The following is a 19410-nucleotide window of genomic DNA, read 5'->3' on the forward strand; positions in this document are numbered from 1 at the left end:
TCCCCTCTAGATGTAGATTTCCTTTTCTTCTGGTCTGGAGTTCGCTAAAATGGGACAGTAGGAGGAAGAGTGTTTCCTTCATTTGCTACAAAGCAGGCATGCTCTGCTTGCTCCTGCCAAGCACTAATGTGGTGTGATAACTGCCCGATTGATAAGGTCTTTACCTCCAGGAGCTGCAGGGGTTATGACTGAGTTGTCATTGGAACCCCAGTGCCCAGCACAGTGCCTAATGCTCTGAGCCTTCAATGTGCCTGCTAAAGAATTGTTCACACCGCTCCATCTCCCTCTTCCTCAGCACTCCCTCTCCCTCAACGTAGTGGGTCTCTCCCAATTATTTGCTCTAACTTACTCGCATTTTGGCACATAAATGTCACGTTACTGGGGAAGGAATATGGCCTTCAAAGGTGGAATCCTGGCTTTGACCCTAGTCTCTCACATTTGCTTCATCTTTCCAAGCTTTGGTTTTCTCCTCTGTAAAAGAGCACTGCCTGCCAACAGAAAGGTCATTAGGATAAAATTAAGGAAAGCCTAGAATAAACTTAATGCCAAGATGAGCAGAAATGGAAATAGTCTTCCATTTTCTTCTCTTTGTCCATTTTTAAGTGAGGAAACTGGATCCCCGAGAATTTAAGTGCTTTGCCTGAATTCCAGTATCTATCTCTCTAGCTCCCCCTTGCCCCCTGTCCCGAGGTTCCATCCTAGGGGCCTGTCCCCTCTCAGAGTGAACACTCTTCACCACTACTCATCCCTGCCTCGTTGTAAAGATACCACCATCTTTTCTGTCCGCCCACATCTGGAAATCTCAGCCACCCTCACCTCGTCATTCTCTTTTTCCTTTCAAATGAGCCAGTCGTAGAGCCTTGACATTTTGCTGCTTAAATATTATTTGAACTCATTCCCTAGTCTGCATTTTCACTGTCGTAACCTCATCCCTCTGCATTTCAGCATGAGATTTTATCAGTAACCAACCTCCGCCAGAATTCTTTTTCTAAAATACAAGTCGGATCCTATCACTGCCCCTTACAGAGCACATCCCTTCACAGCTGTGCCCTAACTTAGCACACCAGCCTTCTGCCACTCCCTGGCATGCGCGTTCTGCACCGACTCCGTCAAGCTCGCACTGTTCGTGCTGGAGGGCTTTTATTGGTGAGAAAAATGTGTGTGTCTGCAAACTCCTATTCCTTCTTGAAGACTTAGCTCACTTACCCAAATGCACTTAGACATTTAATTCTCCAGGTTCTTGTTCTACCTACTTATGGTCTCAGTTTTCACACCTGCCGTACTAAATCCCTCCTGACGCCTCTTCCCACTCACTGGGCAGATGATTTATTCTCTCTTTAAAATAAAGGATTCCACTAGATCAGTGATTCTCAGCACTGGCTGCAGATTAGAATACCTCCGTTGAAGACCATTTATGTCAAAATCTCTGGAGATCCTCCCTTTTTCCCCCCACCCACCCAGCATTTTCTTTTTTTTAAGTCCCTCAAGGGAATTATCATATTGTGAGGAACGTTGAGAAGTGCTTACACTAGACATCATTTCTAAGGTAACTTTCAACTAAAGTACTCTGTTCGTCTAGAACTTATGCAGTCGTTTTAAATATAAGAGCATTCAAGTAATCAAACCAGAATTAAGTTAGGAAAAAAAAATACAGAAACAAAACCACTTTTCCTGGTAAGAATTAAAGTACTATGTAGTGAAGTAATGTTTATATAGAAACATTAGTTTTAGAACTCTCATCTTCTGGTTCCTTCCTAATTGTTAAACTGAGTATGGACAGATTGGGTAAAGTATTTCCTTCTGCTGTTTTTCTCCCAATTAGAAACTGGGAGGTGAATGTTATTTATATAAAAATGTAAACACGTTTGACTCTGAATTCTTGATATCCTTTAGAAATTTCATTTAGAAGACAACACAGAAATAGCAATATATTATTATTTTTAAAGATTTTATTTGAGAGAGAGAGAATGAGAGACAGAGAGCACGAGAGGGAAGAGAGTCAGAGGAAGAAGCAGACTCCCCACCGAGCAGGGAGCCCCATGCGGTACTCGATCCCAGGGCTCCAGGATCATGGCCTGAGCTGAAGGCAGTCGCTTAACCAACTGAGCCACCCAGGCGCCCAATAGCAATATATTGTTAAGAAAGTATTGTCATATATACAGGTTGGTGAGAGTTCTTAAATTAGTAAATAAATTTTGAACTCTAACATTAGCTGTTTAACAAATTGCCACCAGGAGCTTTGAAGGAAGAATAGGTAATATAAAATAACACAGCACTGATACCATTAATTTCCCCAATCCCGCACTAAATTGTGTTTCTCAAAAGTGCATTTGATTTGAAATTTTCAACTTGTTCGATCATGGGACTTAATAGTAAATATGCTTCTGATATAGGGAATTACTTTGTGTATGTGATTAACTTTGTCTTTGAACTTCCTGATTCAAGTTTTATTTTGTCTGAATTTAGAAATTTATTTATACTGGCTCTTAGCCAGGTGTTTTCCATGTTTGTAATTCAGGGGAGCTTTAAAGGGCGGAGACAACAGTTTTACTTCTGCTCAGTCATTTTTTGTTGAGTATATTTGGATATTCTATCTATCTGCATTTGACTGGTTTATATTAATATATTCATATTAAACTTAGTAATTTTGATACTGATACTCTTTGGACTCCTTTATTATTTAGTTTCCCTTATATAGCATTGATTATATATATCCTTCATTTACTAATATTTCATGTGAAATAGTCATTAGGAACAGTAAGGTACAGTGGAAAGAGATTTGACTTTACACTTCACTTAGTTCAAAACAGATTTTAGCATTGATTTTGAGACTACCTTTGCCCAGGAGCCCAGCATCTTTTAAAATACAGGGTTATTATTGGTGCTGTCTTGACTCCATTCAGAAAAAAAGATATGAATAAATCAATAGATGAACAAGTAGTCTCTCATTTTTTGGTGTTTTTGTTTTGTTTTCTGTCTCTGATGTAGTATATGACAATGAAGTGGTTTGTTTTCTGAGAACAGAAGCTATATTCCAGGTTGATCTTATTAGTGTTTGACCTAGCTTTGACCTAGTGCTGGATAATTGTTGGATTAGTTTCATTTTGCTATATGGATGTGTATGGTATTAACTCCATATTCATTCATTCTGTCAGTTATAGACAAGTTAGTATTTTATCACATTTTTCTCTAGTTAAAGCTAAATGATTGCTTTACTTTCGTAAGTAAATTATGACCCAAGGAAAGAATCCATTCTAATGCCATTTCTTTAACATCTCAGTTAGAGACTGTTGGATGGACAGTGTTTTTTTTCTGTCTGATGTCAGATTCCAGTTTCAAAAGAAAATTATCAAGCAGTTAAGTGGATATTGGGTGACAGCTTACAAATTTGGTAGTAGAATGTGGGAATAGAGTATATACTCAATCAAAAATGTTCATGAATATTAAGTTAAAAAATTTTGAACACTTATTCTCTTCCTTTTGCTACATTTTGTAAAGATTTTCTTAGCGTATAATTTTCTTAATTTGAAGGAATGTGTGGGAGTTTAAGGTGATCATAATGTCAAGGAATAATAGGTTGAAAAAAATTCTTCAAGATGAAGAAAAAATAATACTGCATGAAAATATCTTAAAGTCTCATGCCTAAAAGATCTTCCAAATCATTAACGCTAATGTTCAGAGTTTGTATATCTTACCATTATAAGGGCAATGTGGGTACCGGTATCTTAGAATTAGGTTACTGTGGACAGATTTTATTTTATATGAATAAATAATTTGAAATGAAATTCATAGTTTAGAAAAAAATCTAGGGGCCATGTTTTAATATTCTGAAGTGAAACAGGTCATTTTACATGTAAATGTACCTACCTAACCTATCTTTTTTGAGTTTTCTTTTCTTTCTTTTTTTTTTCTCTTTTTGACGTTAATGTAGTCATTTCAGCCTTCTCAGGCTTCTTGTTTGCCTGACCTTTTTCTATCCGTTTACCTCCATCCTATTTATGCCTTCATATTTAAAGTAGGACAGTTATAGGCATACATTTTTAGACTTTTAAAATCCATTGTCAGTCTCTGTCTTTTAATCATAATGTTTAGTCGTACATTTAACGTAACTATTGATAAAGTAAGATTTTTTTCTACTATTTTACTCTTTGTTCTTGTTTGTTCCATCTCTTTTTTTATTTCTCTGTTACTTCTTTTTAGGTTAGTTGAGTATTTTTAGAGTTCCTTTTTAGTTTCCGTATTGGCTTTGAGCTAAAACAATTTGTATTTTTTTAATGGTTGCTCTGGGAATTATATTAACTTCTCAGTGTACTTCAAGTTAAAATTGTACACCTCTCATAATGTATAGAAAGGTAACAGTGTTGTGATAGTTACCCTTTCCCATCCTTTATGCTATTGTCATATATAGTACAAATACATACTTTCTAGGCCCCATAACATCATGTTGTAAATATTACTTTGAATAGTAATAGTTCAGAAAGCCGGAGGAAAAACAAGTCTTTGGCTTTTATCTACATGTTTACCATTTCTAATGCTTTTCATTCCTCCGATCCAAGTTTCTATCTGGCATCACTTCCCTTCAGCCTGAAGAAATTCTTTTAGCATTTCTTGTAGTGTGTGTCTGCTGGTGACAATTTTGCCTTCATTCTTAAAAGATATTTTTGTCGGATATGGAATTCTGGATGGACATCTGTAGACTCTAGATTCTGTGAGGTTCCCTCTTAACAGTATTGTTTTATTTTAGCAATTAACTTTGCTGAACTCACTTTTGCACACTCCCTTTCCTGTGGTGAGCAGCAACTGAAATCTCAGTTCTGTTTTTTTTTTTGTTTGTTTGGTTGGTTTTGTTTTTTCCCTTAGCTGGGCTGTTGGGAGTTTGCATTGCATGTGCATCAGTTAGGGTTCAGCCAGAGACTTGGGCAGAGTTCATATACAGAATTTAGGACCTTCTCTTTTGTGGCTCATTCTTTTCTGGGAACTAAATATAGAGTCAAGAATATATCCACATATACGTAGTCAGCTGATTTGCAATAAAGGTGCAAAGGCAATTTAGTGGAGAAAAGATAACCTTTTCAGCAAGTGGTACTGGAACGGTCATGTATCTTTTGCCAAAAACAAAAAACTTTAATTCATATCTCACAGCATATACAAAAATTAATTCAGAACAGATCATAGACTTAAATGTAAAACATAAAACTATGAAACATCTAGAAGAAAACATAGTAGCTAACATATGTGACCTTAGGTTAATCATAGGCTTCTTAGCTACAACACTAAAAACATGATTCAGAAAAGAAAAAACTTGATAGGTTGGACTTCATCGAATTAAAAACATATACTTTTTATAAAACACTATAAAGAGAAGAAAAAAATAAGCCATTTGCTGGGAGAAAATATTTGCAAATCATATATCTGATAAGGGACTTTTGTCCAGAATATAAAAGGACTCTCAGAACAATAATAAGAAAATAAACCACGTAATTTTAAAAAGGAACAAAAGATTTGATCAGATACTTAACCAGAGATGATACACAGATGGCAAATAAGCACATTAAAAGATTCTCAACTTCATTGGGGAAATACAAATTAAAGTCAGAGTGAAAAGGGGCTCAAGGTGGTAGCATAGGAAGACCCTAACCCTAAACTCCCCTCTTCCCAGAGACACAACAGGTTTACAGCTACATATGGAATAATTTTCCTCTGAAAAGGACCTGAGAACTAGATAAACAGTAGCCTCCACAACAAAAGACACAAGATGCATCAAGAAGGGTGGGAGGAGCAGCCAGACAGGGTTACCCCCTAGTAGGAGAGATTCCCCCAAATACAGAACGCTCCTTCAAAGAGAGAAGGGATTGTGCCTCATACCAGGCACCCCAACCCTGGGGGCCAGCGCCAGAAAGACAAGCCCCCCAAAATGTCTGGTTTTGAAAATCAATGGGAATTAAAACCAGGAGAATCCTAGAACTACAGAGAATGGAGATCCTGCTCTTAAAGGGCTCGTATGCAAACATATTCATTCTGAGATCCAGCACAAAAGCAACAGATTGAAAAGCACCTAGACTGTGAGTGAGTGAGACCCACTTATTAATTTTAAAGCAGCTGCTGGAGAGGCAGGAACCTGCAGGGACTTTATTTGGGGACAGAAATACTGGTGGATGCCATTTTTGCAATCTCATCCTAATTTGCTGGTGACTGAGCTGACTGGTGGTATTTTTGGTGCCCTCTCTCTAGCCTGCTAGCACCAGAGGGTGTGCTCTTCCCTACCCCATGTCATAACTGGGCTAGGCAAGTGCCCCATGCCCCACCCACCCTGCTCAGCATCCCAGCAGCAGCAGGATTGGGTGAATGCCCTGAGCCCCTACCCACCCCACACAAAGACCAAAGCCGCAACTAGGAAAGGCAAGCAGCTCAAACCCCTCCCTCCCTGTGCAGTGGCTGAACTGCAACCAGCCCGGATGGGTGCCCAGAGCTCCACCCTTCACACACAGCAACCACATCCCTAAAACAATGGCAGGCACTCACAACCCATACAAGGGACACACACCGAGTGCCTGGTTCTGGTAGCCAGTGGAGATTGTGCTTCTGGGCTACATGGCAGAGCTCCTGCACAAGACCACACTTTCAAGACTCAGGGAGGTATTTGTTTTGCCTAATACATACAGACAGAGAGACAGGCAAAATGAGAAGCCAGAGGAATATGTTCCAAACCAAAGAACAAGGTAAATCCCTAGCAAGAGACCTTAATAAAACAGAGATAAGCAACCCATCTGATAAAAAGTTCAGAGTAATGGTCAAAAAGATGCTCACTGATCTCAGAAGAGTGAATGGACACAAGAGAGAACTTCAACAGAGAGATAGAAAACATAAGAAACTACCAAACGGAAGTTATAACAGAAATGAAACGATTCTCTAGAGTGGTTCAACAGTAGTAGAGTGGAGGAAACAGAAGTATGACTGTGTGAGCTGGAAGACAAAGAAATGGAAAACAGACAGAGCAGCACAATGAAGAAAAGAATTGTAAAAAGTGAGGATACCTTAAGTGATCTCTGGGACAACCTCATGCATACTAACGTTCACATTATAAGGGTCCTAGAAGGAAAAGAGAGAGAAGAGACTAAAAAAATTATTTGAAGTGGGGCACCTTGGTGACTTAGTCAAGCATCCAACTCTTGATTTCTGCTCAGGTCATGATCTCTGGGTACTGGGATTGAGCACCACCCCCCTCCTCCGGTTGGGCTCCACACTCAGCAAGGTGTCTGCTTAAGGATTCTCTCTCCCTCTTCCCCTGCCCTCTCCCTCTCTCAAATAAATAAATAAATCTCTAAAAAGAAAAGTTAAGGATAGTATCTTTTTTTTTTTTTAAGATTTTATTTATTTATTTGACACAGAGAGAGACAGCAAGACAGGGAACACGAACAGGGGCAGAGGGAGAGAGAGACAAGCAGGCTCCCCGCTGAGCAGGGAGCCCGATGTGGGACTCGATCCCAGGACCCTGGGATCATGACCTGAGCTGAAGGCAGATGCTTAACGACTGAGCCACCCAGGCGCCCAAGGATAGAATCTTAAAAGCAGCAAGAGAAGAGCAACATGTTACATACAAGCGGAACCCCATAAGGCTATCAGCAGGTTTTTCACCAGAAACTTTACAGGCCATAAGGGAGTGATATGACATATTTGAAATGCTGGAAAGAAAAAAAAAAAAAACTGCCAACCAAGAATTCTCTACCCAGCAAGGTTATCATTCATAATTGAAGAAGAGATTAAGAGTATTCCAGAAAAGCAGAACCTAAAGGGATTCATCACTACTAAACTAATCTTATAAGAAATGTTAAAGGGACTTCTCTAAATTCTGAAGGAAAGGCATTAATTAATAAGAAAATATATGAAAGTGGGGCACCTGGGTGGCACAGTCAGTTAAGTGTTCGACTCTTGGTTTCAGCTCAGATAGTGATCTCAGGGTCATGGGATCAAGCCCTGTATCAGGCTCCACACTCAGTGCAGAACCTGTTTAAGATTTTCCCCCCCTCTCTAAAGTGCACAAATCTTTTTGAAAAGAAAATATATGAAAGTAAAAATTCCACTAGAAAAGGTAAATAAATAATAAAAGTAGTAAACCAGCCACTTACAAAGCCAGTGTGAAAGTTAAAAGACAACAGTAGTTTAATTAAAAGTACAATAATTAGTTAAAGATAGGTGAAATAAAAAGATACAAAATGTGATATCAAATATGTAAAACATGGAGTGGGGAGTAAAAATATAAAGATTTGGAATGCATTAAAAATTAAGTTACTGTCAAAATTAACAAGTCAGGAAACAACTGATACTGGCTAAGATGCAGAGAAAGGGGAACCCTCTTACATTGTTGGTTGGCAGCTACTCTGGAAAACAGTAGGGAGTTTCCTCAAAAAGTTAAAAATAGAGCTACCCTATGACCCAGCAATTGCACCACTAGGTGTTTATCCAGAAGATATAAACATAGTGATCCGAAGGGGCACATGTACCCCAATGTTTATAGCAGCAATGCCCATAATAACCAAACTATGGAAAGAGACCCGATGTCCATCAACAGATGAATGGATAAAGAAAATGTGTGTGTGTGTGTGTGTGTGTGTGTGTGTAATAGAATATCATTCAGCCATCAAAAAGAATGAAATTTGCCATTTGCAATGACGTGGTTGGAACTAGAGGGTATTATGCTAAGCGAAATAAGAGAGACAAATACCATATGATTTCACTCATATGTGGAATTTTTTTTTTTAAGATTTTATTTATTTTGACAGAGAGAGTGAGTGTACAAGCGGGCAGAGCAGCAGAGGGAGAGGGAGAAGCAGGCTTCCTGCTGAGCAGGGAGCCTGATGCGGGGCTTGATCCCAGGACCCCAGGATCATGACCTGAGCTGAAGGCAGACGCTTAATGACTGAACCATCCAGGCGCCCTCATATGTGGAATTTAAGAAACAAGACCGATGAGCATAGGGAAAGGGAAGAAAAAATAAGATGAAAATAGAGAGGGAGGCAAAGTATAAGAGATGCTGAACTTTAGGAAACAAACTAGGGTTGCTGGAGGGGAGGAGGAGGGGGAAAGGGGTAATTGGGTGATGGGCTTTAAGGAGGGCATTTGATGTAATGAGCACTGCGTGTTATGTGCACTAAATTCTACTCCTGAAACTAATAATACAGTATATGTTAACTAAATTGAATTTAAATAAAGAATTAAAAAGTATTAAGTTACCATCAACCCAAAAGAGACTGTATACACATAAGATGTTGTGTGTGAACCTCATGGTAACCACAAAGAAGAAACTTAAATATACAAAAGAAAAAGAGAAAGGAATCTAAGCATAATGCTAAAGAAAATAAACCACAGGGAAGAGAGAAGAACAAAGGAACAGAGAGGAACTACAAAAACAGCCAGAAAACAATGAACAAAATGGCAATAAAGTACATACTTATTAATAATTGTATGTAATAATTTTTTAAAAAATTTATTTATTTTTAGAGAGGCAGAGAATGAGTGTACATGAGCAGGGGGAGGGGCCGAGGGAGAGGGAGAGAGAGAATCTCAAGCCGACTCCCCCCTGAGTGCAGAACCCGACATGGGGCTGGACCGCAGGACCCTGAGATCATGACCTGAGGGAAATCAAGAGTCAGACACTTAACCGACTGAGCCACCCAGGTGCCCCATGATTGCTTTAAATGTAAATGGTCTAAATGCATCAATCAAAAGACAGCATGGCTGAATGGATAGAAAAAAACAAGAATTTTCTATATACTGCCTACAGGAGACTCACTTCAAATGTAATGACACACACAGACTGAAAGTGAAGGGATGGAAAAAGATACATACAGTGCAAATGGAAATGAAAAGAAAGCTGGGGTAGTTATATCAGACAAAATAGAATTTAAAACAAAGACTGTAACAGGAGACAAAGAAGGGCATTACATAATGATAAAGGAGTAAATTCAACAAGAGGATATAACATTTGTAAAAATGTATGTACCCAACATAGGAGAACCTAAATATGTAAAGCAAATATTAACAGAAATAAAAGAAATAGTAATACAATAATAGTAGAGGACTTTTTTTTCTTTTTAACTTTTTAATTCCAGTTAACATACAGTGTTATATTAGTTTCAGGTGTACAGTGCAGTGATTCAACAATTCCATACATCACCTGGTGCTCATCACAAGTACACTCCTTAATCAGTAGTAGGGGACTTTAGTACCCCACTTATATCAATGGATAGATCATCTAGACAGAAAATCAATAAGGAAACAGTGACCTAAAATGACACATTAGACCAGATGGACTTAATAGATACATACAGAACATTCTATCCAAAACCAAAATACACATTCTTTTCAAGTGCACATGGAGGATTCTCCAGGGTAGATCACATGTTAGGCTACAAAACAAGTCTCAATAAATTTAAGAAGATTGAAATCATATCAAGCATCTTTTCCAACCACAACAGCATGAAACTAGAAGTCAGTTACATGAAGTCAATTACATGAAGAAAACTGGAAAAAAAAAACCCACAAACACATGGAGACTAAACAACATGCTATTGTTAAATAAAAGAAATCAGAGGAAATCAAAAAAATACCTAGAGACAAATGAAACTGGATCCACAGCATTCCAAAATCTTTGTGACACAGCAAAACCAGTTCTAAGAGGGAATTTTGTAGTGATACAGGCCTACCTCAAGAAACAAAAATATCAAACAATCTACTTTACATTTAAAGAAACTAGAAAAAGAAGAACAAACAAAGCTCAAAGTTAGTAGAAGGAAGGAAATAATACAGATCAGAGCGGCGGGGGGATGAAATACACGTGCACACACACACACAAAGTAGCATAGATTAATGAAACTAAGAGCTGGTTCTTTGAAAAGATAAAATCAACAAACCTTTAGCCAAACTCATCAAGAAAAAAAGAGGATGGCCCAAATAAGTAAAATCAGAAATGAAAAAGAAGAAATTACAGCAGATACCACAGAAATAGTAATACGTAAATACTGTGAACAATTATATGCCAACAAATACCTAGAAGAAATGGATAAATTCCTGGAAACATGCAGTCTTCCAAAATTGAATCATGAAGATAGAGAAAATCTGAATAGACCACTTACTGACAATGAAATTTGAATCAGAGGGGGAGACGAACCAGGAGAGATGATGGACTCTGAAAAACAAACTGAGGTTTCTGGAGGGGAGGGGGGTGGGGGGATGGGTTAGCCTGGTGATGGGTATTGAGGAGGGCACATTCTGCATGGAGCACTGGGTGTTATGAACAAACAATGAATCATGGAACAGTACACCAAAACAAATTATGTAATATATGGTGATTAACGTAACAAAAAAAATCTAAAAAAAAAAAAAACTACCAACAAAAGTCCAAGTTGCAGATGACTTCACAGGTGAATTCTACCAAACATTTAAATTATCCCAGAAATTATTCCCAAAAAATAAAGAGGAAGAAACACTTCCAAACTTATTTTATAAGGCCAGCTTTACCCTGATACCAAAACCAGACCGAAATACCACAGAAACCCAGAAAATTACAGGCCAACATCCCTGATGAACACAGATGCAAAAATCCTCAGCAAAATATTAGCAAACTGAATTCTTTGATCAAAACATTAAAAGGGGTCATACACCATGACCAAGTGGAGTTCATTCCAGGGATACAAAGATGGTTTAACATCTGCAAAGCAATCAACATGATGAAGCACATTAATAAAATAAAGGCTAAAATTATATAATCATCTCAATAGGTGCAGAAAAAGCATTTGACAAAATCCAATATCCATTTGTGATAAAAACTCTCAACAAAGTGGATATAGAGAGATGGTACCTCAACATAATAAAGCCCACTTATGACAAACACACAGCTAATAACGTCATACTCAGTGGGTGAAAAGATGAAAATTTTTTCTCTAAGATCAGAAGCAAGACAAGAATGTCCACTCTTGCCACTTTTGTTCAACATAGTGTTTGAAGTCCTAGCCACAGCTATCAGACAAGAAAAAGAAATAAAAGCATCCAAATTGGTAAGGAAGAAGTAAAACTGTTTCTATTTGCTGGTGATATACTATGTAGAAAACCTTAAAGACTCCACCAAAAACCTATCAGAACTAATGAATGCAGGAAAATTGCAGGATACAAAAGTAATATACAGAAATTTGTTGCATTTCTACACCCTAATAATGAACTATCAGAGAAATTAAGAAGATAATCCCACTTACAGTTGCATCAAAAAACAATAAAATAGCCTAGAATAAATTTGACCAAGAAAGTGAAAGACCTATACTCTGAAAACTGTAAAACACTGATGAAAGAAATTGAAGATAACATAAATAAATGGAAAGATATGCTGTGCTTTGGGGTTGGGGAAGAACTAAAATTGTGAAAATGTCCATACTACCCAAAGCGGTCTACAAATCAATCAATTCACTGCAATCCATATCAAAAGTCCAATGGCATTTTTCACAGAAGTGAAACAAGCAATCCTAAAATTTGTACAGAACCACAAAAGACCCAAAATAGCCAAAGCAATCTTGGGAAAGAGAACAAAGCTGGAGGTATCATACGCTGGAATTTCAAACTGTACTGAAAAGCAATAGTAATCAACCATGGTACTGGCACAAAAACAGACATTAGTGGAACAGAATAGAGAGACCAGAAATAAACCCACACCTGTATGGTCAATTACAAAGGAGACAAGAACATACAGTGGGGAGAAGACAGTCTTTTCAATAAATGGTATTGGGAAAATTGGACAGCTGTGTGCAAAAGAATGAAACTGGACTGCTTTCTTATACACAAAAATAAACACAAAATGGATTAAAGGCATAAATGTAAGACCTGAAACCACAAAACTCCTAGAAGAAAACAGAGGTAGTAAACTCTTTGACCTCAGTCTTAGCGATATTTTTTTGGATATGTCTCCTTAGGCAAGGGCATTAAAAACAAAAATAAATGGGACCACATCAAACTGAAAAACTTTTGCAGAGTGAAGGAGACCATCAACAAAATGAAAAGGCAGCCTGCTGAATGGGAGAAGATCATTGTAAGCCATATATCTGATAAGGGGTTGATATCCAAAATATATAAAGGACTCATACAACTCAATAACAACAACAGCAGAATAATCTCATTAAAAAATGGACAGAGGACCTGAATAGACAGTTCCAAAGACGCCATACAGATGGCCAAGAAGCACATGAAAAGATGCTGAACATCACTAATCAGGGAAATGCAGATCAGAAGCACAATGAGATATCACCTCATACTAGTCAGAATGGCTATCATCAAAAAGACAAGAAATAACAAGTGTTGGATGTGAGGATGTGGAGAAAGGGGATCCCTTGTATACTGTTGGTGGGGAATGTAAATTAGGGCAGCCACTATGGAAAACAGTATGGAGGTTCCTCAGAAAATTAAAAATAGAATTACCATATGATCCAGGAATTCCGCTTCTGGGTATTTATCTGAAGAAAATGAAAAAACTGATACTAATTCAAAAAGACGTATGTACTACCTTTATGCTTATTGCAGTATTACAGTAGCCAAGACATAGAAGTAACCCAAATGTCCATCAATAGATAATAAATGGATAAAGAAGGGTGTGTGTGTGTGTGTGTGTGTGTGTGTGTGTGTGTGTGTGTGTGTAAAATATTACTCAGCCACAAAAAAAGAATGAAATCTTGCCTTCTGTGACAACATGGTAGGACCTCAAGGATATCACGCTAGGTGAAGTAAGTCAGAGAAAGGCAAACACTGTATGATTTCACTTGTATGTGGAATCTAAAAAACAAAATGAAAAAACGAAACAGAAACAGACCTCATAGATATAGAAAACAAACTGGTGGTTGTGGAGGGTAGGGGGGCTGGCAAAATAGGTGAAGGGAATTAAGAGGTGAAGACTTTCAGTTTAAATAAGTCTCAGATGGGGCGCCTGGGTGGCTCAGTCGTTAAGCGTCTGCCTTTGGCTCAGGTCATGATCCCGGGGTCCTGGGATCGAGCCCCACATTGGGCTACCTGCTCGCCGGGAAGCCTGCTTCTCCCTCTCCCACTCCCCCTGCTTGTGTTCCTTCTCTTGCTGTGTCTCTCTCTGTCAAATAAATAAATAAAATCTTTAAAAAAAATAAATAAAATAAATAAGTCTCAGAGATGTAATATGCAGCATAGGGGCTGTAGTCAATTTTGTAATGATTTTGTATGGTGACAGATGGTAACTAGACCTATTGTGGTGATCATTTTGTAATATATAAAAATATCAAATTACTGTTTTGTTCATCTGAAACTGGTATATCTCAAGTATAAGTCAATAAATTAAGTAATACATAAATAAATAAAACCACATTGAGTTACCATTTCACACCCATTGAAATGATTAAAATGAAAAAGATTGACCAGAAGTGTTGGTGAGGATATGAAACAACTGGAATTCTCATTCACTGCTAGTAAGAGTGCAGAATGGCATAACCACTTTGGAAAATACTTTGTTAGTTTCTTTAAAATTTACTCACTTGCCAGACGATCCACTCATTTTACTCTTAGGTATTCATGCAAGAAAAGTGAAAGCAGATATCCATATAAATACTTGGACAAGAATGTTCATAGCATTTTTATTTGTAATAGAAACTGGAAACAACTCAGATGTCTGTCATTAGGTGAGTGGGTCAGCCAGTACGCTGTGACAGGGAATGTGTGATAGGGAATGCAACTTAGCAGGCAACAGTTTTGTGAAATGTTTCACCCCTGCATAGTATGGACCACCATCCTTTCAGCTTTCAGCTTTCAATAAGCTTTCTTGCTGACCACTGCTCAGCCCCTAAGCCAGTGTCATGTATGGAGGATTTCATTGTGTCTTTGGTATTTCTGTTGCCGACTTCTGTTTTAGTCAGAATGGGCCAGGTTATGCTGTAATAGTAAATAACCCCAAATCTCGGTGGCTTAAAGGTTTTTTTCTGTGGCATGAACTGTATGTCCGTTGTGCTGTAGCCAAGAGTTCTCTTCCCATGCTGAGGGAGGAGTCCTTATCTGAAACATTGCTGGGTGCTGTGAATGTTGACTTCATGTAAAATTGTTTGATTCATAGGAGTTTAACTATTTACTAAACAAAGAGAGAGTATGGAGGGGGCGAGGGAGAGGGAGAAGCGGACTCCCCACTGAGCAGGGAGCCTGACATGAGGCTTGATCCCAGGACCCAGAGACCATGACATGAGCTGAAGGCAGACGCTTAACCGACTGAGCCACCCAGGAGCCCCTGATTTGTAGGAGTTCAGATAGATTTTCAAGCTAGACTGCCTTTTTTCCCCATGATCATTAGTTGACTTTCATCTTATTTTAGGATGCATTAAAATCTTTAATGACACCAATAACTATAATAACTATAACTTGCTTTAATCCACAGTACAAAAAATTATATAAAATGCCTTTCAACTTGTATTACCTGATAAGTGCTGTTTTAGATGGGAAGTCTATTATTCCTGTGTGTTGGACAAAGAACCCAAGATCCAGAGACGGTAAATGAATTGGCGGTTGCTACACAGCAGTGAAGCTGGACTAGAACCCAGGATTTCCATTTTAGTATTTTTGTGTAAATTGGAGAAAAGTAAATGTACCATCTATTTACATGTTTCTACTTGACAGTCTCTTCGGCAGGCCACCTTTAAGAGAGGTCTCGGACGCCCGTCGCCAGTGGCTGGAGCACAATGGATCCCCCAGGGGCACTAGACGCCGAGGATGAGCTGGGGCCGTTAGCCCATCTTGCCCCAAGTCCTCAAAGTGAAGCTGTTGCCCACGAATTCCAGGAGCTGTCCTTGCAGCCCAGCCAGCACCTGCCCCCTCTGAATGAGAGGAAGAACGGTGAGGTTTTCAGCATGTGCAGTGGGGACTGGATTTAAAGACTCCCCTCTTTGTGATTCCCAGTTGATTCCTGTTTGGTAGTTTTGTTGTTGTTGTTTGTTTTTTGTTTGTTTTGGTTTTGGTTTTTTTTTTATAATTTACATTGGGCAGCCTGTCACGGAGGGGAGAGCCTCATGGAAAACTGGCTGGTTTTGAGTAACAGGCAGACTTTCACTATGCATTCACTTTTTTCATTATTTCCCCAGTATCTGGTAGCAGTATTCTCCTTGGAAACAAGCTCTAGATTGCTAGAATGGCATTGGAGGGTAGCTTCTTGTGCTGATGCCAGGCAAGACGGACTGTGGATTGGGCTAGACTCTCCTCCCACTTCCCTGTCTCCAGTGTGTTGCACTTTAATTTCAGAATTGACAAAATTTAAGCTATTTTAATGATCACTAAGAAAGCAAGAGTTTCTTACTTGAGTATTTTTCTGTGAATGGGTATAGGATATGATCATATTGTCAGTCTTTGCCTTTCGTTGTGTACAAAATGAATATTTTCTATTCACTTGGTATCTGTTCAGGCAATTTTCATTGATCACAGAGGCTTCCCAGAGTCTCCAGAAAACACAATACTGTCCATTTCTAATGTAAACAAATAAGGATAGATGATATACACTTAATTTTAATACTTAAAACATAAAAACTAACAAACATAAAGTGTTAAAAATTTACAAACACATCAAGCATATATATTAAAAGGGCCACATTAAGAATTTCAACTGAATTTATTGTGCTTTCTACAGTTCTGATGAGTTTTACATTTACAAATATACTTTTTAAAAATTTTAGTTTTAAAAGCCAGAAGAAATAAAACCATTCCCTTCTAGAATGTACCTTGTTACTTGTTTTTCTGGGTTCTGTTTCCCAGTCCCTTTCATTATTGGCCCTATCTTATGCAGGAAAATGATATGCTGCGATTCTTCGATCTTTAATACATGTGTTTGGATGGAGTATACTTGTTCTCCCTTCAAATAGGGTCTGTGGTACTTGTTCTTGAGCATAACCCTTGTCGAGTGGTGTAAAGCAACATTTTGGCTCAGGTACGGTCAGGCCTTTCAGGAAGCTGTGCTTGACTAATAGAACCTTCCGTCAGTTGGGGGCCTTCCATTCTAAGACAGTGGCTGAGAGAGTATAACTATAACCATATTTACTAACCCATGACTAAATGTCATCAAATTCACACAGTACCTTTGGACCTGTGTAATGTTCAGATTATTATCCTCAAAAAAAATATGAGTTGCACCAGTATAAAATTGCAGTGTTACACAATTATTCAAAACAATGGTCATATGTAGCAGAAGAGGGGTATGTGTTGGAAAGTTTTTACTTTGTGGTGATTTACTTGATAAAGCACACCACATTCTCTTGCAAGAATGTTGTCTTGAGTATGTATGCCTGAATATAAGGTTAGCCCGAATATTAGGTAGTCTCCCTGTATAAACTTTTAGGAAGATGGAGTAAAAGGTAAGAATTTTAATTGAGTAATTTAGTTACATGTATATAATTAAAATCACATTTCATGGAGCAGTGCAATAATATAGAAAGATTGCTTTATTCACACTCATATTTCATAGAACCATCTTGCTCAGATTCTATCTATGAATCTTTGTGGGAAGTGCTTTTTTTTTTTTTTATCATTAGCAGAACCCCTTGGCATCATCCATGTAGCACTGAAATCCAGGGTGTATCTTCATTTCTGCTTCTATTGTCTTGAGTTACAGTGGTTTTGGTTTTTGAGTTCACACATGATCTGACACTGGATATTTTATGTCTAGACTACAAGTACCATTGACAAAACAGTGGGGTTGGGTGCGCGCGTCCGTGTTTGTGTGTGTTTTATAGTTGTATGTTCACAGTCTCTATAACATAATCACTTGTGTAATTTGTGATTGGTCATAACATTTTATGGGGCTATAGTTCCTGTTTTAGAATATAATTATCTGTTTTGTTTTGTTTGAGTAGGTAACACATTCACTGCCCTATAATGTACAGGGTACAAATGGGTCACAGTGAAAAGTAGGTCACCTCCCAGTCTTTCGCCTTAGCTACCTAGTTACTTCCTCAGAATTAACTACTGTTACTTGTATCCTTTCTGACAGAATAGCATTTGACTACTTTTTTAAAAGCAGTTTTTCAAAGTCTCCTTTGTAACAACACTCAGTACTTTCAATTTTAAGTTTATAACCTAGGAGTAATTAATGTGTTGGATTTTTCTTCTTCCCTTTTTATGATTCTACTAAGATATTTTTATAAACATCCTAAAACTAGCTTTGAATAAAGTTAATTTTTAAGCAAATATGTTTTCCTCAGGTACTTTTTTGTTCACTATTAAGTACATGAAAAAGCATCTTATAATCTGAGATGCTGTGTAAAGTCTCAAATAGCAGACAGTCTCCTCTTTTCTAATAAGTGACTTCAGGAAGTTAAAAGCCTTACCTTATATTCAGGCATATACTCTAATTTCAGGCTTATGATATGTTAGCCTGATTTGCATATATATTCCAAGGCATACATGGAATCCTTGTACAGCTATCAGAAATCTACCTTTTTGATAGTTATATGAGTAGAGTGGAATCACGTCAAGCAATAGGGAGAGAAAGGAACCATAACTGGCTTACCTTACTGACTTTTTCACGTTTATTCTTCAGTTTTTAAGTATTCTTAATGCTATGTTTAGGTCATATCATACATAAAATGTAGATCTTGGCCTCAAAATTAATTAATACAAAGTACTATTTAGATTATTATTTTGGTATTTCCTTGGTGATTGTGTTTCATTGTTAGTCCTAAAAACTGAAATATCTTCATTTCCCTAACTTGTTTGAATTCCCTCCTTTTCCAGTTGGGGAAAATGAAGATATTTCAGTTTGGATTAGTGTGTAGGAGGAGCATGTCACCAAATAGTTTATAAATAAACCTAACGAGGACAAAGAAGTTGACATCTAAACAATGACGCTAGGGTCTTCCCTTATTTTTGACCAATATTTATGTTGATAATGTAGCAGAATAGCAGAATATTCCTACTAGTTCCAGTAAACGTGAAAGATGTTTGCTAAAGATAAGCGAGGGTTTATCTTGACCCCTGAACGTGGCCAGAATAATTCCATAACTTGTGGTACCTCTAAAGTAAGGCAACCAATTAGACCATTACTTCTTCCCAACAAGGGAGTCCTTAGTAGAGGCAGTGTGGATATACAGTGATATACAGGATATACAGGCCTTTACTAAAACAATGTGTACACAGGAAAATTGAGCTTTGTTTTGATGTTTTACACAATATTAACATTCCTTCAGATGGTAAACATAGACAGTAAAAGGGAAATCAGTCCAAGGAACGGTTATTTTTTTTATTGCCAAATTAGGAATAGCTCAGGTGTTGTGAGTTGAATGTAGCTTTATAAAGGCAAGGAAAGACAAAGCAGATGGAAATAACATGCCTGATAGAGCCCCAGCTCTTTGCCTTGTGCCCCCACTTACAGGAGACCACGGGTAG

At 37.9% G+C, this 19410-nt stretch overlaps 1 protein-coding gene across 2 annotated transcripts in view; it reads left to right on the forward strand.

Annotated features, from left to right (window-relative positions):
• The window catches only part of MRTFB (myocardin related transcription factor B), a 197314-nt gene that overhangs the window by 55127 nt on the left and 122777 nt on the right, over positions 1 to 19410 (forward strand). For both annotated transcript variants that reach the window (XM_028117628.2, XM_028117629.2), the window contains exon 3: positions 15661 to 15876. In XM_028117628.2, the coding sequence (XP_027973429.1) occupies positions 15723 to 15876 (154 nt within the window). In that variant the 5' untranslated portion in view covers positions 15661 to 15722. The remainder of the gene's footprint in view (positions 1 to 15660; positions 15877 to 19410) is intronic.

This window comes from Eumetopias jubatus, unplaced genomic scaffold, assembly GCF_037043125.1.
Source record: "Eumetopias jubatus isolate StellerSeaLion01/CBP00866 unplaced genomic scaffold, mEumJub1_p1.0 scaffold_12, whole genome shotgun sequence".
Taxonomy (NCBI): Eukaryota; Metazoa; Chordata; class Mammalia; order Carnivora; family Otariidae; genus Eumetopias; species Eumetopias jubatus.